We start from the raw sequence: 15795 nt of genomic DNA, 5'->3' as shown, positions 1-15795 counted from the left end.
ATTTTTTTCCTTCAGCCAAGTCTGATCTTGCAGGTAACAATTGCAAATGTCTCCGATTTCATCTATATGCTTGGCCATTATTCGTCAGGACATCATAAGATTGAGGTGCATCCTCTTTTGTTACAGTGGCTTTCTGAGCCCAATTTCTACCATTCTAGATATGTGCTCAATCATTTGGTTTCAAATAAGGTAGTTTATGTGATCCTCTATCATAATAATTCTTTTGATACAAACTTGACTAATATTTATACTTATTCCTTTCCTTATATCCTTTTTGAAAAAGCACAGGTAAACTGTTTTTACATTTCCTGTTACATAACAACTGTGCAGGTGCTAAACTTTGTCATAATGGCAGTGTTCTATAATTTAACATAAATCAGTATTGATTTCTTCAGCTTTTGTTAGTAATCTTTTTATTATTTTAACACCATTTTCAACTTGTCCATTATATTGTGGGTAATGTGGACTTGATGTAATATGTCTGAAATATATGCTATGCAAAACGTTTAAACTCGACTGTGAAACTGAGATCAATTTTCAGTCATTGCCCTATTGGGAATGCCATGCATTGCAAAAATTGATTTTAATTTTATTAATGACTCATTTGGCACATGTTTTCTAGTATAGATATTTCAGGAAAATGTGAAAAATAATCAAGAGCTATAACGTATGAAAATCCTTTATATTCAAATAGATCTAAATCTACTTTAGACCAGGGTCTTAAGTTTTCTTGAATAAATGTCATAGGTTGTTTAGACTGGGCACATCTATATTTTTAATATTATCAGTGGCTTGTATTCTTTATGAATCTTTATGAATTATGAGTCAGTGTGTCTCCTAGAAGCATTTATTCTTGCAGTCTAAATTTACATTTATTTTTGTTAAGGTTCAATCCTGCTTCTTTTGCTCTAGATAATGCTTTAGTTAATCTTCTGTCGTACTCTTTAAAAGTTCTTCCCCATATTCTTATGTCCTCTGTGTACCCTTGTGTGCTACCTATGTTTTCAAAAATCTTTTTATTGCTCTATGAAATATGTCTGGAGCTGAACATAAGCCAGATGGTAATCTTTTAAAACAGTAATGTCCAAAAAGGTGTGTTAAATGTACATAGCAATTGGCTTTCTTGCTCCAGTGATATTTGCCAAAATCCATTTGAAGCATCTAAAAAAGAAAAGTATTTTGCTTCTTACATGTGTCCAAATATTTCTTCCTGGTAGGTATTTTAAAATGTTCCCTTTTAACATACTTAGTTAAGTCTTCTGGATCTAAATATAAATGTAAGTATCCATCTTTCTTTTCTACTATTACTAATGAATTCACCCACTCAGTTGGCTCTTCCACTCTTTTTTAATTATATCTAAATTACCTGACCTTTCCAATTCCTTTTGTACCCTACTTCTTAAAGCTAAGGATATTTTTCTAGTTGCATATATAACTGTTTTTTTTGTTTCATTTAACTCTATTTTATACATTGTATTCAATTTACCAATGTCAAAACATAGTTCTGTAAATTGATGTTCTATTTCTAGTGTTTCAGAATTTTGAATAGTCTGAATTCTACCAGTTAGATCTAGAGAGAAATGTGTTTCTAAACCTAAAATAGAAATATCTTATCCCTTAACTACTGCAAATCTTATGTTTTCTCAATTGCCTTTAACTAAGACCTGTAATTCACTAATACCAATAACTTGAATTTTTTTCACCACTGAAAGATTGTAAATTAATATGTATTTGTTCTTTCTACAGGTTTTACTTTAGACCTCCTATAGTTTCTTCTGAAATTACTGGTTTCAGAGCAGCAGCCGGGTTAGTCTGTATTCGCAAAAAAGAAAAGGAGTACTTGTGGCACCTTAGAGACTAACAAATTTATTTGAGCATAAGCTTTCGTGAGCTACAGCTCACTTCATCGGATGCATCCGATGAAGTGATGCATCCGATGAAGTGAGCTGTAGCTCACGAAAGCTTATGCTCAAATAAATGTATTAGTCTCTAAGGTGCCACAAGTACTCCTTTTCTTTTTTTCTGAAATTACTGTATCTATTGCATACAAAATAAATATTCCATTAGAAGATAGTGTAAGTGCCCAATTCTCCTTGTAATTTATAGAGTGACTGGGTTTCAAAATACCCAGAAACCAGTTTTCTTCATTTGTAATGTTTGTTCTGTATTCCTTACTTGATGTCTTCTCTGACACTTTTGAATTTTGAACTAAATGTAAATATCTATATTTTTTCAGACTTCTCTGTTTACAAACTTCTGTGAAATGATTCTGTTTCTTGCAGCTATGACAGGTCTGACCATATGCTGGACATTTTCTAGGTTAGTGCCTCCTTCCACATCTAGAACATTCTTTCATATGCTCATATGTTTTAACTTTAACACGCTATAGACTTGTTTGTTTCCTTTTCCTTAACAAGTCTATATTCACTTCAATTTGTTTTCTTTCTAAAATCTGCTATCGTTGTTAATTAAGTTCAGCAGTTTCTCACTGCTTTTTTCTAGATTTAGATCTGACTCTAACAGTCTCTTTTGTTACACAGATACCTTTTTATACCCATCATCATTTGATTCCTTATCATTGATTTGGATTCTGAAAATTACATGTCTGACTTCTTATCTTTAGATCTGTTTAAAAATTATTCAAAAGTCTCTTCCTCCCTTTGACTCCTTGAGTGAAACTGAAATCTTTCAAATGTTTCATTTCTTTTTGGTAAACAGTATTCCTCAAATATTTTTAAGACAAACTCTTAGTCGGCTCATTCTCTAACATTAAGCTCAAATGAATTAGATAATGAAATTGCTTTTGTACCTGCAATATTCAAAAACATGGCAATCTTTTGTTCATCTTCCTTATGAGTAGATCCGAGTGCCCTCAAAAATAAATCAAATTCTTGTGTAAACCTTTTCCAATTTTTCTGCAGCGTTTCTTGACATTTTGAGAAATGTGAGAACTCTTAATTGATCCATCTTATTTCGTTCAAATTTGTTTTCAGTTCTGAATAACTCTTACCTCCGTTTTTTAAAATTTCTTCCAGTTTTTTATCATTTCCTTCTCTCCTGTTACCATGTATTGTTTTATGTTCAAGTTATCCACTAGTCTTCTTATTAATAATAATAATAATTAATAATTAATAATGCATAGCTAGTAATTTAACAAAGCTTTATTAGATACATAAATAACATAGATTGAGTTGAATTAAGATGCTTTGTATGTATCAGTCTAACCTAAATCCGACAGCCTTTTCCCACTATCCTCTCCCACACCCTTTAATCAGATATAATTAAAGCCACAGTAACACCACAGCATGTTACCTAGGTCTTTGTGTATGTCACTGTACCATGTGTGCAAATGTGTGGTTGCTCTGAACTCTGTAGCAAAATTGGGGTAAGACTCTGTCTATTGCTGCCAAAGCAGAGGCTCCTACCACTTAAGAATCTTCCTTAGCTGTTAGCAGTATAGGGCTGATGACACACAGGGGAGCAGTTGTGATTCCATCCCGGAGAGGATGGTGATACTTAGATTTTGGATAGCTGATTACAATACTATCTCAGCAAGAAAAATGGAATGATTTATAATTTAATTCCAATAAACCCCTGCACCCTCCATTTGATTCAACATGTTTTAGGATTTTTCTGCTTCTTTCTTGGCACCAACTGCAAAGCTCATCCACTAGCTGCCTCTTGTGTGAGACAGGAGATGTGAGAGAATATGATTGGCAGCCAGCTGCCTGGCTCTTCAGGGCTTGAGCAGATGGTGCCAATCAGACTAGAAGTGAGTGTTCAACACGGCCCTCTCCCCACTCCCGTGTTTGCTATAAATCCAGGGAGATTGACCCAGACAGATCAACAAGGCAGGGAAAGGGCTCTGCCTTCATAGTTTGACCTACTTGTAAAAGAGGATGCTTTATAATTGCACAGGGTACATAGAGAGTCATGCAAAACTGGTGTCTTGAGTAGTTCTGAAGAACTGTGTCAATGAGGAGCAGGAGGCTCTAGCCTACAGGGGGTAGCAGGGAGGAGCAAAACAACCCACTTCACACCAGAGGGGGACGGGACTGGAAGCTGTACCTGACATGTGGATTTTTGGTGCTGAATTAACAGCTTTGGGGGTTGAAGTTCTTTATCCAAGGAGATAACCCCAGTACAGGTACAGCGAAGGTGGGGACAGGGTAGCACAGTGTGTAAGGATGAGTTGTCCCCCCAGTCTCCCTGTGAAGCACCCTCAGATCTTTCCTGGAATCTGTGTTTAGTAGTGGATGGTGTGCTGCGGAGGAGCTGAGCTGAGCTGATGACACTTGTCGTCTCCTACTCAGAGACAATGGAATGTGTGACCTATCCATTTTCTCTGGCCTGAACGGCTATCTAGGGTGGATGGATGCAGGTTTGCTGCTGTTAGGCTTGCTCCTGAGCCTAAGGCTGCTTGTATGGATTTTTCTATCCTTTTAGAACAAGAATATTGAACATCTGGGCTGAGGAGCAGACTGCAAAGGGAAGTGCACCCAACAATAGCCCATGGAGACGAGAAAACAAAAGGGCAGGTTGCATTTGCTCACTTGGCTGATGTAACTAAGAGCCTGGGGGGATTTTGTGTAAAATCTGTGAAGAACAGCTTATAACGTAAGCCTCGCTCAGAGCACAGCAAACCTGACAAACTCAGCCCCAAAGGGAGCTGACTCCAAGCAGACACTGCACTGAACTGCCTTGGGCCAAACCAATAGGAGCCATTCTGAGCAGGTCTTAGCTGAGAGTCATCTCCCGGCAGGCTGAGTTGGCCTTGTTATAAACTTAACCCAGCGAGAGAAGACTCCCAGCTCAAAGCAGTTCCTGCCGGGGGAGGCTTCCTTTTGGTACAGCTGACAGAACTGCTGGGCTTGGACCCAGCTCCAATTTCTCTTTGGAGCTTAAGCTGTGGGGCCCCACTTGCTTGTCTGGTACAAGATGAGGGACTTGGATAAAACTTCAGCCCCTTCAGTGTCCGGACCCCAGCCAGCTGACCCAGCAGGTTCTCTCCTCCGGGTTGGTTTTGGGGCCCTGTCATGAAATAGTGTCAGGAGGGAAACTGTTGACCTAATATGAGGAAGTTTGGCGTTCTTCCCATGAAGTTGTATGGTCTGAGTAATACATGACCTTGAGTGCACCCTGGGTGTCTTTCTTTCACTGCCCCAGCCCTCACTACTCTGTTGCCTCCACCATTGTACTATCTGAGCCTCGTAAACATAAATGGATTGATCCCCACAACCCCCTCTGTGAAATAGGAAGCAATGTCAGCCCCTTTTTATAGCTGGGGAACCAGGGCACCGAGAGATTAAATCCCTTGCCCAAAGTTACACAAGTAGTGTGGCAGAGCAGAGAACAGGACCCAGATCTCCTGAGTCCCAGGCTGCTGCCTTCCCCACAAGACCGTTTCTCTCTCCTCTGCTACTTATTATTAACACAATTGACCTCTAAAGAGCTGGTGTCTCGTAAACTTCCCACATTATGGTGATAACATTGTACAGTACATTGCACTGGCATAAAGTTATTTTATCCTCTCGAATTTCCTTTCACTTTAATGTGTAAATATATCAAGTGAAAGGCTAGTTTGAAATCTCAGTGCAGAGGCCAAGCGCCCTGTGGGCCAGGCCTTTCAAGAGTGAGAAATATTAGGGTGTGCTTTGCTTCGGTCATTGACAAGTGGACTGAAAGCCTTGGACAAAAGACTAGGGACACAATCCTGCCCCCGTCTCCAGGGCGGACTGGAGCTCTTCCTTTTCTGCCTCGTGTGGTTCTTTGCATTTTGCACACTCAGAGAGGCATCCAGGTTTAGGGAAATCCACCAAAATAGATTGTGTCTCCCCAGGGCTCATACTTTATGGGACTCTCACAGGGATGACTGCTTCAGTCCCAAGCACCAACCCCCTTGCCTCAGAGACTGATCTTCCTGTTCCTCCCAGGAGAAAGTGGCTTCCACAAAGCCTTGTTTATTGTGACAGATGCAGTCCCACCACCTGAGGAGGGAGGTAATCCTGTGTACTGTACTGGGGACCTGTAACCTTTCTGTGTGCTAAAAACCCCATGGGACCCAGGATGATGTGAAATAATAATATTCCTTCCATGTGTGCACCTTGCAAATGTAATTAATCCTCATCAGACCATTTTACAGAGGGATAAAGTGACTTTCCCAAGACCATACAGCACATCCCAGCAGAGTTGAGATCAGAACCCAGATCTCACAGCTTCTAATTCTGTGATTTAACCACTAGGATATCTTTCCTACAAAACACTGAGAGTAGAGTTTGTCCTTGGCTATCTCCCTGCTGTCTCACTGAAGTCAAGACATAACTGATGGCAAAGTTTTTTCTCTAATCAGATTCCCATTATGTGGTAGCCAAGTGCTTTCACAAGCCGTCTGCAGATGGTACAGCTGATTTTCTGAACTCTCCTTTCAGAGACCTGGGCTCAAACTGGGTTTAGAGCACAGATGAAATGACTGTTGTTGTTGCTGGAGACTCAGTGCTGTTACTTCAGGAGAGAGTCTACTATTTGGTTTGGACCAGGATTTATCAGCAGCAGTGGTTCACTCTCCCAAGGGCCCCTCTCTGTGATCAGGGGAAGGAGTCATGCTGCAAAGAGATTCAACCAGGGGCAGCAGAAACTTCCTAACAGTGCGGGGGGTGAGGGGTGCACGGTTGCTCAACAATGCCCCTCCCATGCTTCCCCTTCTCCCTGAGGCCCTGCCCCTCTTTCCCCCCCATGTCTCGTCCTTATGGCCGATAAAAAGTGGGAGAACCATGGTCCCCTGCTCCAGCACCGCTTGGCTCAACCAAGTTACTGATTCTTACCAATAAAGCTAAAAATATAGTCTTGCTTCTGAGCTCTATGGAAATCCACTGGACTAGAGAGAGATCTGTGGAGCGACAGAGGACAGGGAACATGTCTTAGGGACCGTGTACACATGGAAATGTACCAGCATAATATCACTTTATCATTTATCATTATATCACTATAGTTACCAGTATAACTCTCCTGTGGGCTCTCTGTTCCAGAATGAGTGTTTTTTTCTAATTTATCTTATACTACTTCCAGAGCAACATAAACTAAACTGAAAAAGGCACTTTTATTCCAGAGTAAGTGTTACCACATGGGAAGTTATACCGGTATAACTATGCTGATAAAATTCCCCATGTAGTCTAGCCTATAGGGACTGTCTTGGAGATAGGGCTGGCAGGAGGGAAATGGTTAATCAGAGAGGAGCAAAAAAAGCGGAGACTTCAGTGGGGCATTAACCAAAGAGAAGACAGCCATAGAAATTAGAAGATCTAAAGTGAGCTGGACTATACAGTAAGCAGGCTGCACAGAGGAATTTAGGGAAACATTTAAGTTAAAGAGACAGAAGCTGAGCTGTTACCACAAGTTAAAGAGCTCTGAGACGGGAAGAGTCTGTTGGAATGCAGGCAGCCCAGCTTCAAGGAGAGAACTCAGGATGAGATTGGGGGTGGAGGGGTGTCTCTGTTTTAATCAGCAGTGGAGAGAATTGGGCGCAATCGGTGTGACTGATAGTCGGTGCTGCAGAGTCAGGATTGAGGTGCTCTGGCAAGTCTGGAGCTAGGGATGGGGGACCAGGACTGGAATAGCAGAGCAAAGGACTTCAGGTCAGCACTGAGGGGACATAGTAGAGCTGTGTGTGAGAAGATTGCACCACCTTTTCTTACCCCTCACTAGCCATAGTGCTAGCTTACCCTTACAGATACCACGCCCTTTCTGTTTCTTAAAATGCTTCCACTTTCTCCCCTCTCCCGACATGGTTAGCAAATAATAATCCCCCATCCTCTCAGGCAAGGCAAGTCTCTCATCTGCTCAGTCATATAATGTAGCTTTGTATCCTGGTTTCAGTGTTTTAGTTTTTAATGATAAGACTCTTGTGAGAGCTATCCCAGGAGAGCTCTCCAGACGCTATAGGTAGGAGAGGGAAGGAGCGGCAGAGATAAGCGTCCATATATTTGCTGTAATATCATTCCAATAAATGCATTGATTCTATTAGCTCACAGTTGTTTGGACAATACTTATCTGATGATCCTGCAAATAAATGGCCATTGAACTGGAATGAGAGAGGAGAGAAGATGATAGAGGGGGCGTGATCACCCAGCACGCAGACCCTGTCCAGCACTGCAGCCTTCACCTTTGATGTGTTTTATAAATGGTCACCTGTTGGAATACGGTAACCAGTCATTGAAATGCAACCCTCCTTCCCAGTTGGGGGTGAGAGCCTCCGCGATTATAAATTAGCATAGTTCGGCCAACGGCAATGGAGCTGCCCCAACTTACACCAACTTTGGTCTCAGTAACACAACTGCAACCCTGCTTTCCCACTGTCCAAGCCCAGCCTGGCCTGAGCTTCTGCTGCTAGTGAATACAGAGCTGACTGTTTAGAGCTGCACAAAGCAGTGCTTTCATTTTGCACCGGCTAACAATATTTTGATTTTTCAACCCTGGTGGCTGCATGGTGACGGGATCTGTGGCTTACTCAAAAAGTCCCTGCACCTCAGCAAACTTTGTGCCAAAGCTGGTATTTAACTTTGCCTGTGTAACGGGGTTTCCTTGCAAACCCTGTGCTTGGTTTGGAAAGTTTTTATAAAACTCTTTGCTTTAAGCCCTTTCTTCGTTTCCCTCTCAAAGTTGTCCTGTATTGCATTACACTGGGGATGGTAGGGCTGAGGAGCTGAATTCACAGGGAAGTGCTGCAGCAGGAAGGAGACATGCCCCACTGAACTAGTAACATCTGCAGGTTTATCCATTCCTTAAAGTTAGGCTGTAGTTTTCTCCCTGGCCATGCACTGGTGTCCCATGGGCATGCACACAGTCACATACAACACTCCCCAGCTGCTGCAATAATCATGAGCACTCTCAGCATGTGGACCGGAAGGTTGTTGATGCAGGTCCTCTCAAGCCAGATCTTTTTATATATTCCCCGACTACTTGTAGAAACGGCTCCTGTTTCTGTTGATCAGGACTGACTATTAGGGTTTGAGCTGAGGCATTGGTTTGTTTAAGGAATTGGTAATGGGATATGGAACCTTTCACCTTCGCTTCCCTCTTTGTGGGGAGGGTTGGGGACCAAAAGTCTTTCCTTTCAGATGCTGCTGCATTGGCCTCCATGAAAAGCGTTGGTCGTCTCAGTTCAGTTCCTAGTTTTGTCACTAATTGGCCCTTGTTGGAGTCTCAGCAGAAATCTCAAGGATTTAAGGAGCCACAAAGAATGAAGTCCTCTCTCACCCCTAGAGGAGGATCCCTCTAGAACAGGGCTAAGGAATGTTGATGGGACAGCATGGGGGAGACTTGTACCTACCGTGACCTATGCTGTAACCTGTTCTGGGGATAAGTACTAGTAGCCAGTGCTTATGCAGCAATGCAGAGCCCTTTGGAGTGACTGGCTGATTAACTCCTATAACCTCACTGCAAGGTAAATCACAATCATAAGCCCCCTTCTACAGGCACAGAGCGCTCCTGATTTGACCAGGTCACACAGCCAGTCCCAGACAATGCTCCTTCTCAGAGCTAGGAATATAGTTCAGAAGTTCCTGGTTCCTATTGACCCCTAGCTTACATTATCTCTTGGAGAGGGGCAGTGTACTCTAGTCTTCAGTCTCCAGAGCTGCTAATCCTAGTTTCTTCCCCCAGATTAAATTCACTGTTGCCAGGAGAGGGAGGAAATTTCCCAATTTTCAGAGCAATAATGCCCTTGCCTCTCCAGTCTTGCTTTCACCTTCTGCAGCCCAGCAGAAGTTGCGTTGCTCCCAGGGCAAGGTGTGGCAAGTCCAACAGCTTTGTGAGGACTTGGATTCCACCTATACTTTGCTGGCATTCCCTTTTCTAATTAGTTCTCTCTTTCCCAGCTCCAGCTCAGGCCCAGATCATCCATGCTGGGCAGGCCTGTGTTGTGAAGGAAGATAACATCAGTGAACGTGTGTACACTATCCGGGAGGGCGACACCCTGGTCTTGCAGTGTCTGGTCACGGGACACCCACGGCCACAGGTAACCTTTCTGTAATGCCAGTCATCCTCACGCCTGTGGTTCTCTGTTGGGTTTACTCTAATCTTGCCTTGTAAGGAGACATTAGGGGTGGTTGGAGGACACCTTTCCCCATGACCTTCACTCTTCTACGTTTTTGGAGGTAGGTTCCTCTCCTCTTTTTCTCTCCTGGCTTCCTGGGCAGCAGCTGTGACACAAGAAAGGAAGGGCTGAGGAACAGAGACACTGGATGAGTTGGTGTCCTGTGGAGCTAGGGCTGCAGCCTACAATGAGGCTAGAAGTCCTACTACTACTACTGTACAGCATATGGAGATTCCCCTGTGGCTCGAGTACTTGTGGGAACTGTGTTTTGGGAGCAACAGGACCTGAGGTGAAATATTGCCCAGTTCTGCCTGTGTGCTGTATATTGGCAGCACAAGGCTCTCTCCAGAGCGTCTACCATTCTAATGGGCCAGAATGAACTAAAAACATGGGCTGTGTTGAATTCAGGGCTGTGTAAGTAACACTAGAGACTCCAATCCTCTCTCCACAGGACAGGCACAGCTTGGACGGGGTAGCACAAGCTTCCCCTTCACACCTCACCAATGTAGGAGTGGAATTAAACCTTTATGGCTTGTTCAGCCTTGGCCTTTTGGACCAGGCCAGTAAAGGGGATCCCTCAGTTTGGGTAACATTGGGGGAGGGGGCATTTTTCTGATGTGGACACTTGTCCATGATGACCTGGAATGGGACCCATCAATTCATTTCATACGGTGGACGCCAAGCAGCTGCTAGTGGTGGTAATTTTTGATTGCCGCTGTCCAGAGCTGGATTCAGACCCATGCCATAGAGGTGAGAGGACTGCAGGGAAATTCTTACGTAGCAGCTGATGCGTGTAAATGACCCCAGAGCATGGGTAAAACTGTGGCTAAACTTGGGCCTTCGGGGCCAGAATAAACCCTGAGGAGTGAGTTACACTGGGAATGAAGCTCTCCGGGGGCAGGTTATAAGAGGGTTAGTGAGAAGTTCAGCGGTTCCTGCTTCCCCTGCAGCAGCCTTGCCAGCTGTAGGCACTGATGCTGATAAGCTGTAGTTCTGTGTGTGCCAGTCACTCCTTCCCTCCACTAACTGACCAGGTGCTACATGTCTCTAGGACCTTGGCTGCTAGGAAATAACAAAGGGGAGAGAGCAGCTCATCCAAGGAATTCAAGTTAGAATTAGCCAACAAAATGTCTTTTAAGAAACAAAAAGACGGAGACAGTCTGAGCCAGGATATCGGGCAGCCGGGCCACTCAGCAGAGCCTCTCAGATATCATTGTGGAGGATCACCTAGCCTAGGCACTTGGGCACACTGATCACGTGCACAATGGGCAGATCCTGGGTGTGCAGAATAGAGGCATGGAGAGAACTGGTGCCCATGCTGCCTGGGAGCATGTAGAGCTTGCAGGCTTTGTGCACCTCATGGGCGCTCTGAGCCAGGCAGGACTGAGAGCATTGTTGTACCATTGGTGCATACAGAACACTGCTGCACAAGAAGCTGTGGCATCCCCAGAACCTGTTTGTGTGTAACACTAGCACGTGCAGAGCCCAGGTGTGCACCAGGACACTGGCATGTGTGTCCAAAGAGGGCAGGCAGACATGGAACACTGGCTTACACAGAGCTATGCCCACATCCCAGCTCTCTCTTAACCCCACTCCCACACATGCTCTCCCCCACTTCCCCCACTACTCCAAATCAAAGCTCTTCTCTTAGTCTTTGTCTAATCTTTTCCCTCCCTTTCTTCCAGTTACTCACTAAAGCTTTAACATGTAGCCCAGATATTTAAATGAGGTTGAAATGAAAAGGCTGGGGAAAGATTAAAGAGCTGACTTAAGCGGCTGTGCAAACAAGAGCCTCTGAGATTTGGGGCCCTAAAACAATCTCATCATAAGTCTACCAAGGCTAAATGAATCCATCACAGACAGCCATTAGCCGAGCAAATCTGCCCAGGAGGGGAGTGGGCTGTAGAATCCTGCCATCTCTAGAGCAATGGCTCCAGTTCAGCCCCATGTCTACTGGTGTTGGGCATAGACCAAGGTGCCCACTCCCCTCCAGCAGTTCTGCTTAGCGTGAGGTCAGTCGTGAATGAATGTCCTTTTACCATCTGCTTTGTGTTCAGTGCAAAATGATCTGGTGGATCTCAACCCAGCTGCTAGGGGATAGGTGTCCAGATTGCTGGAAGCCACCATAGCAACTGGTGCTTCGGGGATTACTATATTGCAGTCAAAGGCATAAGAACATAAGAATGGCCATACTGGGTCAGACCAAAGGTCCATCCAGCCCAATATCCTGCTTGCTGACGGTGGCCAATGCAAAACAAAATTAAAGTGTGTTTACTACAAAAGAGAGACTTACAAAAATAACTGCTAGTGGGGCCCCCTCCAGAGAGGGAAACAACAGGCTAACAGCAGTAGCTGCACTTCTCACTTTGGAAGCCAAACAGATGAAATATCCCCATTCATAGAATCACAGAAATGTAGGGCTGGAAGGATCTTGAGAGGTCATCAAGTCCAGCCCCCTGTGCTGAGGCAGGAACAAGTAAACCTAGAATATCCCTGACAGGTGTGTGTCTAACCTTTTCTTAAAAACCTCCAATGATGGGGATTCCATAACCTCCCTTGGAAGCCTATTCCAGCACTTAACTACCCTTATAGTTAGAAAGCTTTTCCTAGTATCTAACCTAAATCTCTCAGGCTGCAGATTGAGCCCATTACTTCTTGTCCTACCTTCAGTAGACATGGAGAACAATTGATCACTGTCCTATTTATAAAAGTCCTTGATATGTTTGAAGACAGTTATCAGGTCCCTCGTCATGTCATCCTGAGACTAAACATGCCCAGTTTTTTAACCTTTCCTCAAAGGTCAAGTTTTCTATATTTATTAATAATTTTTTTTTGCTCTTCTCTGGACTCTCTCCAGTTTTTTCTCACCCTTTCCTAGAATATGGCGCACAGAATAGGCACAGTATCCAGGCCCCACCAGTGCCAAGGAGAGTGAAATCATTACCTTCCATGTCTTCCATATGACACTTCTGTTAATGCATCTCAAAATATGTATCCTTTTTTCTCAACTGCATCACATTGTTAACTCATCTATTCAATCTGTGATACACAATGACCCCTTGTCAGCAGTATTGCTGCCTAGCCAGCTACTCCCCATTTTGTAGTTGTGCATTTGGCTTTTTCCCCTTCCTAGATGTAGTACTTTGTACTTATCTTTTACGAGTTTCATCTTGTTCAATTCTGACCAATTTAATTTGTCAAGCTCATTTTAAATTCTAATCCTGTCTTCTAAAGTGCTTGCAACCCCTCCCAACTTTGTGTCCTCAAATTTTATAAGCATATTCTCCACTCCATTATTCAAGTTTTTTAATGAAAATATTGAATAGTATTGGGACCAAGACTGATCCCTGCAGAACCCCAGTAGATTCGCTCTCCCAGTTTGACAGAAAACCATTGATAACTACTCTTTGAGTATGGTCTTCCAACCAGCTGTGCACCCGCCTTATATTAGTTTCATCTAGACAACATTTCCCTACCTTGCTTATCAGAATGTCATGTGGAACTGCATCAAAAGCCTTACTAAAATCAAGATATACTATGTCTACGCTTTCCCCCAACCACTAAGCCAGTAACCCTGTCAAAGAAGTAAATCAAGCTGGTTTGGCATGATTTGTTCTTGACATATCTATTCCTTATAACCCTATTATCCTCTAGGTGCTTACAAATTGATTGATTGTTTCATAATTTGTTCCAGTAAATTTCCAAGTATAGAAGTTAGGCTAACTGGTCTATAATGCCCCGGTCCTCTTAGTTTCTCTTTTTAAAGATGGGTAACTATGTTTGCTTTTCTCCAGTCCTCTGGCATTCACCCATCTCTGATGAATTCTTGAAAATCATTGCTAACAGTTCTGAGATTGCTTCAGCTAGTTCCTTAAATACCTTAGGATGAATTTCATCAGGCCCTATCAACTTGAATACAGTACTTCTAACTTATCCTGATATTCTTTAACCTGTTCTTTCCCTGTTTTGCCTTGTGTTCCTTTTCCCTTGTTGTTAATATTTAATTGTATGGAGTATCTGGTCACCATTAGTGAAGACTGAAGCAAAATAGGCATTAAATAACTCAGCCTTCTTGATGTCATCAGTTATTAGCTCTTCTTCCCAGCCAAGTAGAGGACCTACACGTTCCTAAGTCTTTCTCTTGCTTTTAATCTATTTAAAGAACTTCTTTATATTGCCTTTTATGTCCATTGCCAGGTGTAACTCATTTTGTGCCTAAGGCCTGGTCTGCACTAAAAAGTTAGGGTGACCCAGCTACATCGCTCAGGGGTGTGAAAAATCCACACTCGTGAACTACATAGTTAAGCTGAACTAACCCCAGTGTAGACAGTGCTAGTTCGATGGAAGAATTAGGTAGTGTCCGCATGGAAGCACTTAAACAGCATTGCTGTTACAATGGCACAGTTGCAGCGTTTCAAGCATAGACAGGCCCTTTAGCCTTTCTGATTTTGTCCCTACCTGCTTGCGCTGTCCTTTTGCACTCCTCCTTAGCAGTTCATCTATGTTTCCACTTTTGTAAGATTCCTTTATAATTTTTCAGTTAATTTTTAAAGAGCTTCTGATGGAGCCATATTGGCCTACTACTATTCTTCTCATCTTTCCTTTGCATCAGAATAGTTTGCAGTTGTGCCTTTTAATATTGTCTCCTTGAGAAACTACCAGCTCTCCTGAATTCCTTTATCCCCCTAGATGTTCTGCCAATGGGACTTTACCTACCAGTTCTTTGAATGTGTTAAAATTTCCTCTTTTGAAGTCCATTGTTTTGTTCTCTCCTTTCTTTTGTTAGAGTCATGCAATCAGTCATTCCATGATCACTTTCATTCAAATTGCCTTCAAATTCGCAACCAATTCTTCCCTGTTAGTGTGCATCAAGTCTAAATTGGCTGTCCCCCTGGTTACTGTGGGGTTTTCATGCGAGTCGGACAAAGCACAACAGCCAATATGGTTGGTAGCTAAGCCGTTTATCTGTTATTTTCTCATTGCTTTTATACACTCCTCTTACATAATATTTTCAACCCCCTCCATAGTCCATCACCCGACCACGGAGACATCTCGTTAGTCGAGCAGCCTCAGCACGGGCTATGCACGTGCATCCTTCCTCTTGATTGGAGCACAGCTGTCCGCCATCTGCTGTCAACAAGGTCTGGTGTTGCCAGCCCGCCTGGGTCACGCTCCAGCCTGCAACCACCTCCCACCAGTTCATCAAAGGTTCACCGCGATCCTAACTAGCTCATAAATATTCTTAACTAGCTCACAAATACACCATGTTCCCACATCTCCCCCCTTTTTATTACATGATACACGGACCACCGATCACTTGCGTAGTTCCATCCAATTTTCGTTCATTAACAGGGGTGACCTAACGGGGGTGGAGCGATTCATTTTACGGAATATATCAAACAAGGAGGGGAGACATTGCAGACAGCAACAAAGGCAAATAAGACCAATACATACAAAAACTATAATTCCAAATAATTGCCGAAGCCACTCCAAAGAAGGCAACCACCCTGTAAGCCAGTCCCAAAATCCCACAAACCCGGTATCTTGACGGATGTGCTCAGTGAGAGAAGTCAACTCATCCAGACGCTCCTCAATGGATCGGCTATTATCCGTAAGATTAAAACAACACATATGTTTAAAAGATTCACATCCCATATGATGCTTAAGCAATAGAAAATCAATCGCAGCTCAATTATCTAAAATGG

The 15795-nt window shown here is 43.2% G+C and overlaps 1 protein-coding gene across 5 annotated transcripts in view; it reads left to right on the top strand.

Annotated features, from left to right (window-relative positions):
• The window catches only part of MDGA1 (MAM domain containing glycosylphosphatidylinositol anchor 1), a 196645-nt gene that overhangs the window by 56678 nt on the left and 124172 nt on the right, over positions 1–15795 (top strand). For all 5 annotated transcript variants that reach the window (XM_043511602.1, XM_043511606.1, XM_043511605.1 and 2 more), the window contains one exon: positions 9873–10012. In XM_043511602.1, coding sequence (XP_043367537.1) covers positions 9873–10012 — 140 coding nt within the window. The remainder of the gene's footprint in view (positions 1–9872; positions 10013–15795) is intronic.

This window comes from Dermochelys coriacea, chromosome 3 (assembly GCF_009764565.3).
Source record: "Dermochelys coriacea isolate rDerCor1 chromosome 3, rDerCor1.pri.v4, whole genome shotgun sequence".
Lineage (NCBI taxonomy): Eukaryota > Metazoa > Chordata > Testudines > Dermochelyidae > Dermochelys > Dermochelys coriacea.
The sequence above is the reverse complement of the archived record's forward strand: the minus strand, read 5'-3'. Positions and strand labels throughout refer to the sequence as shown.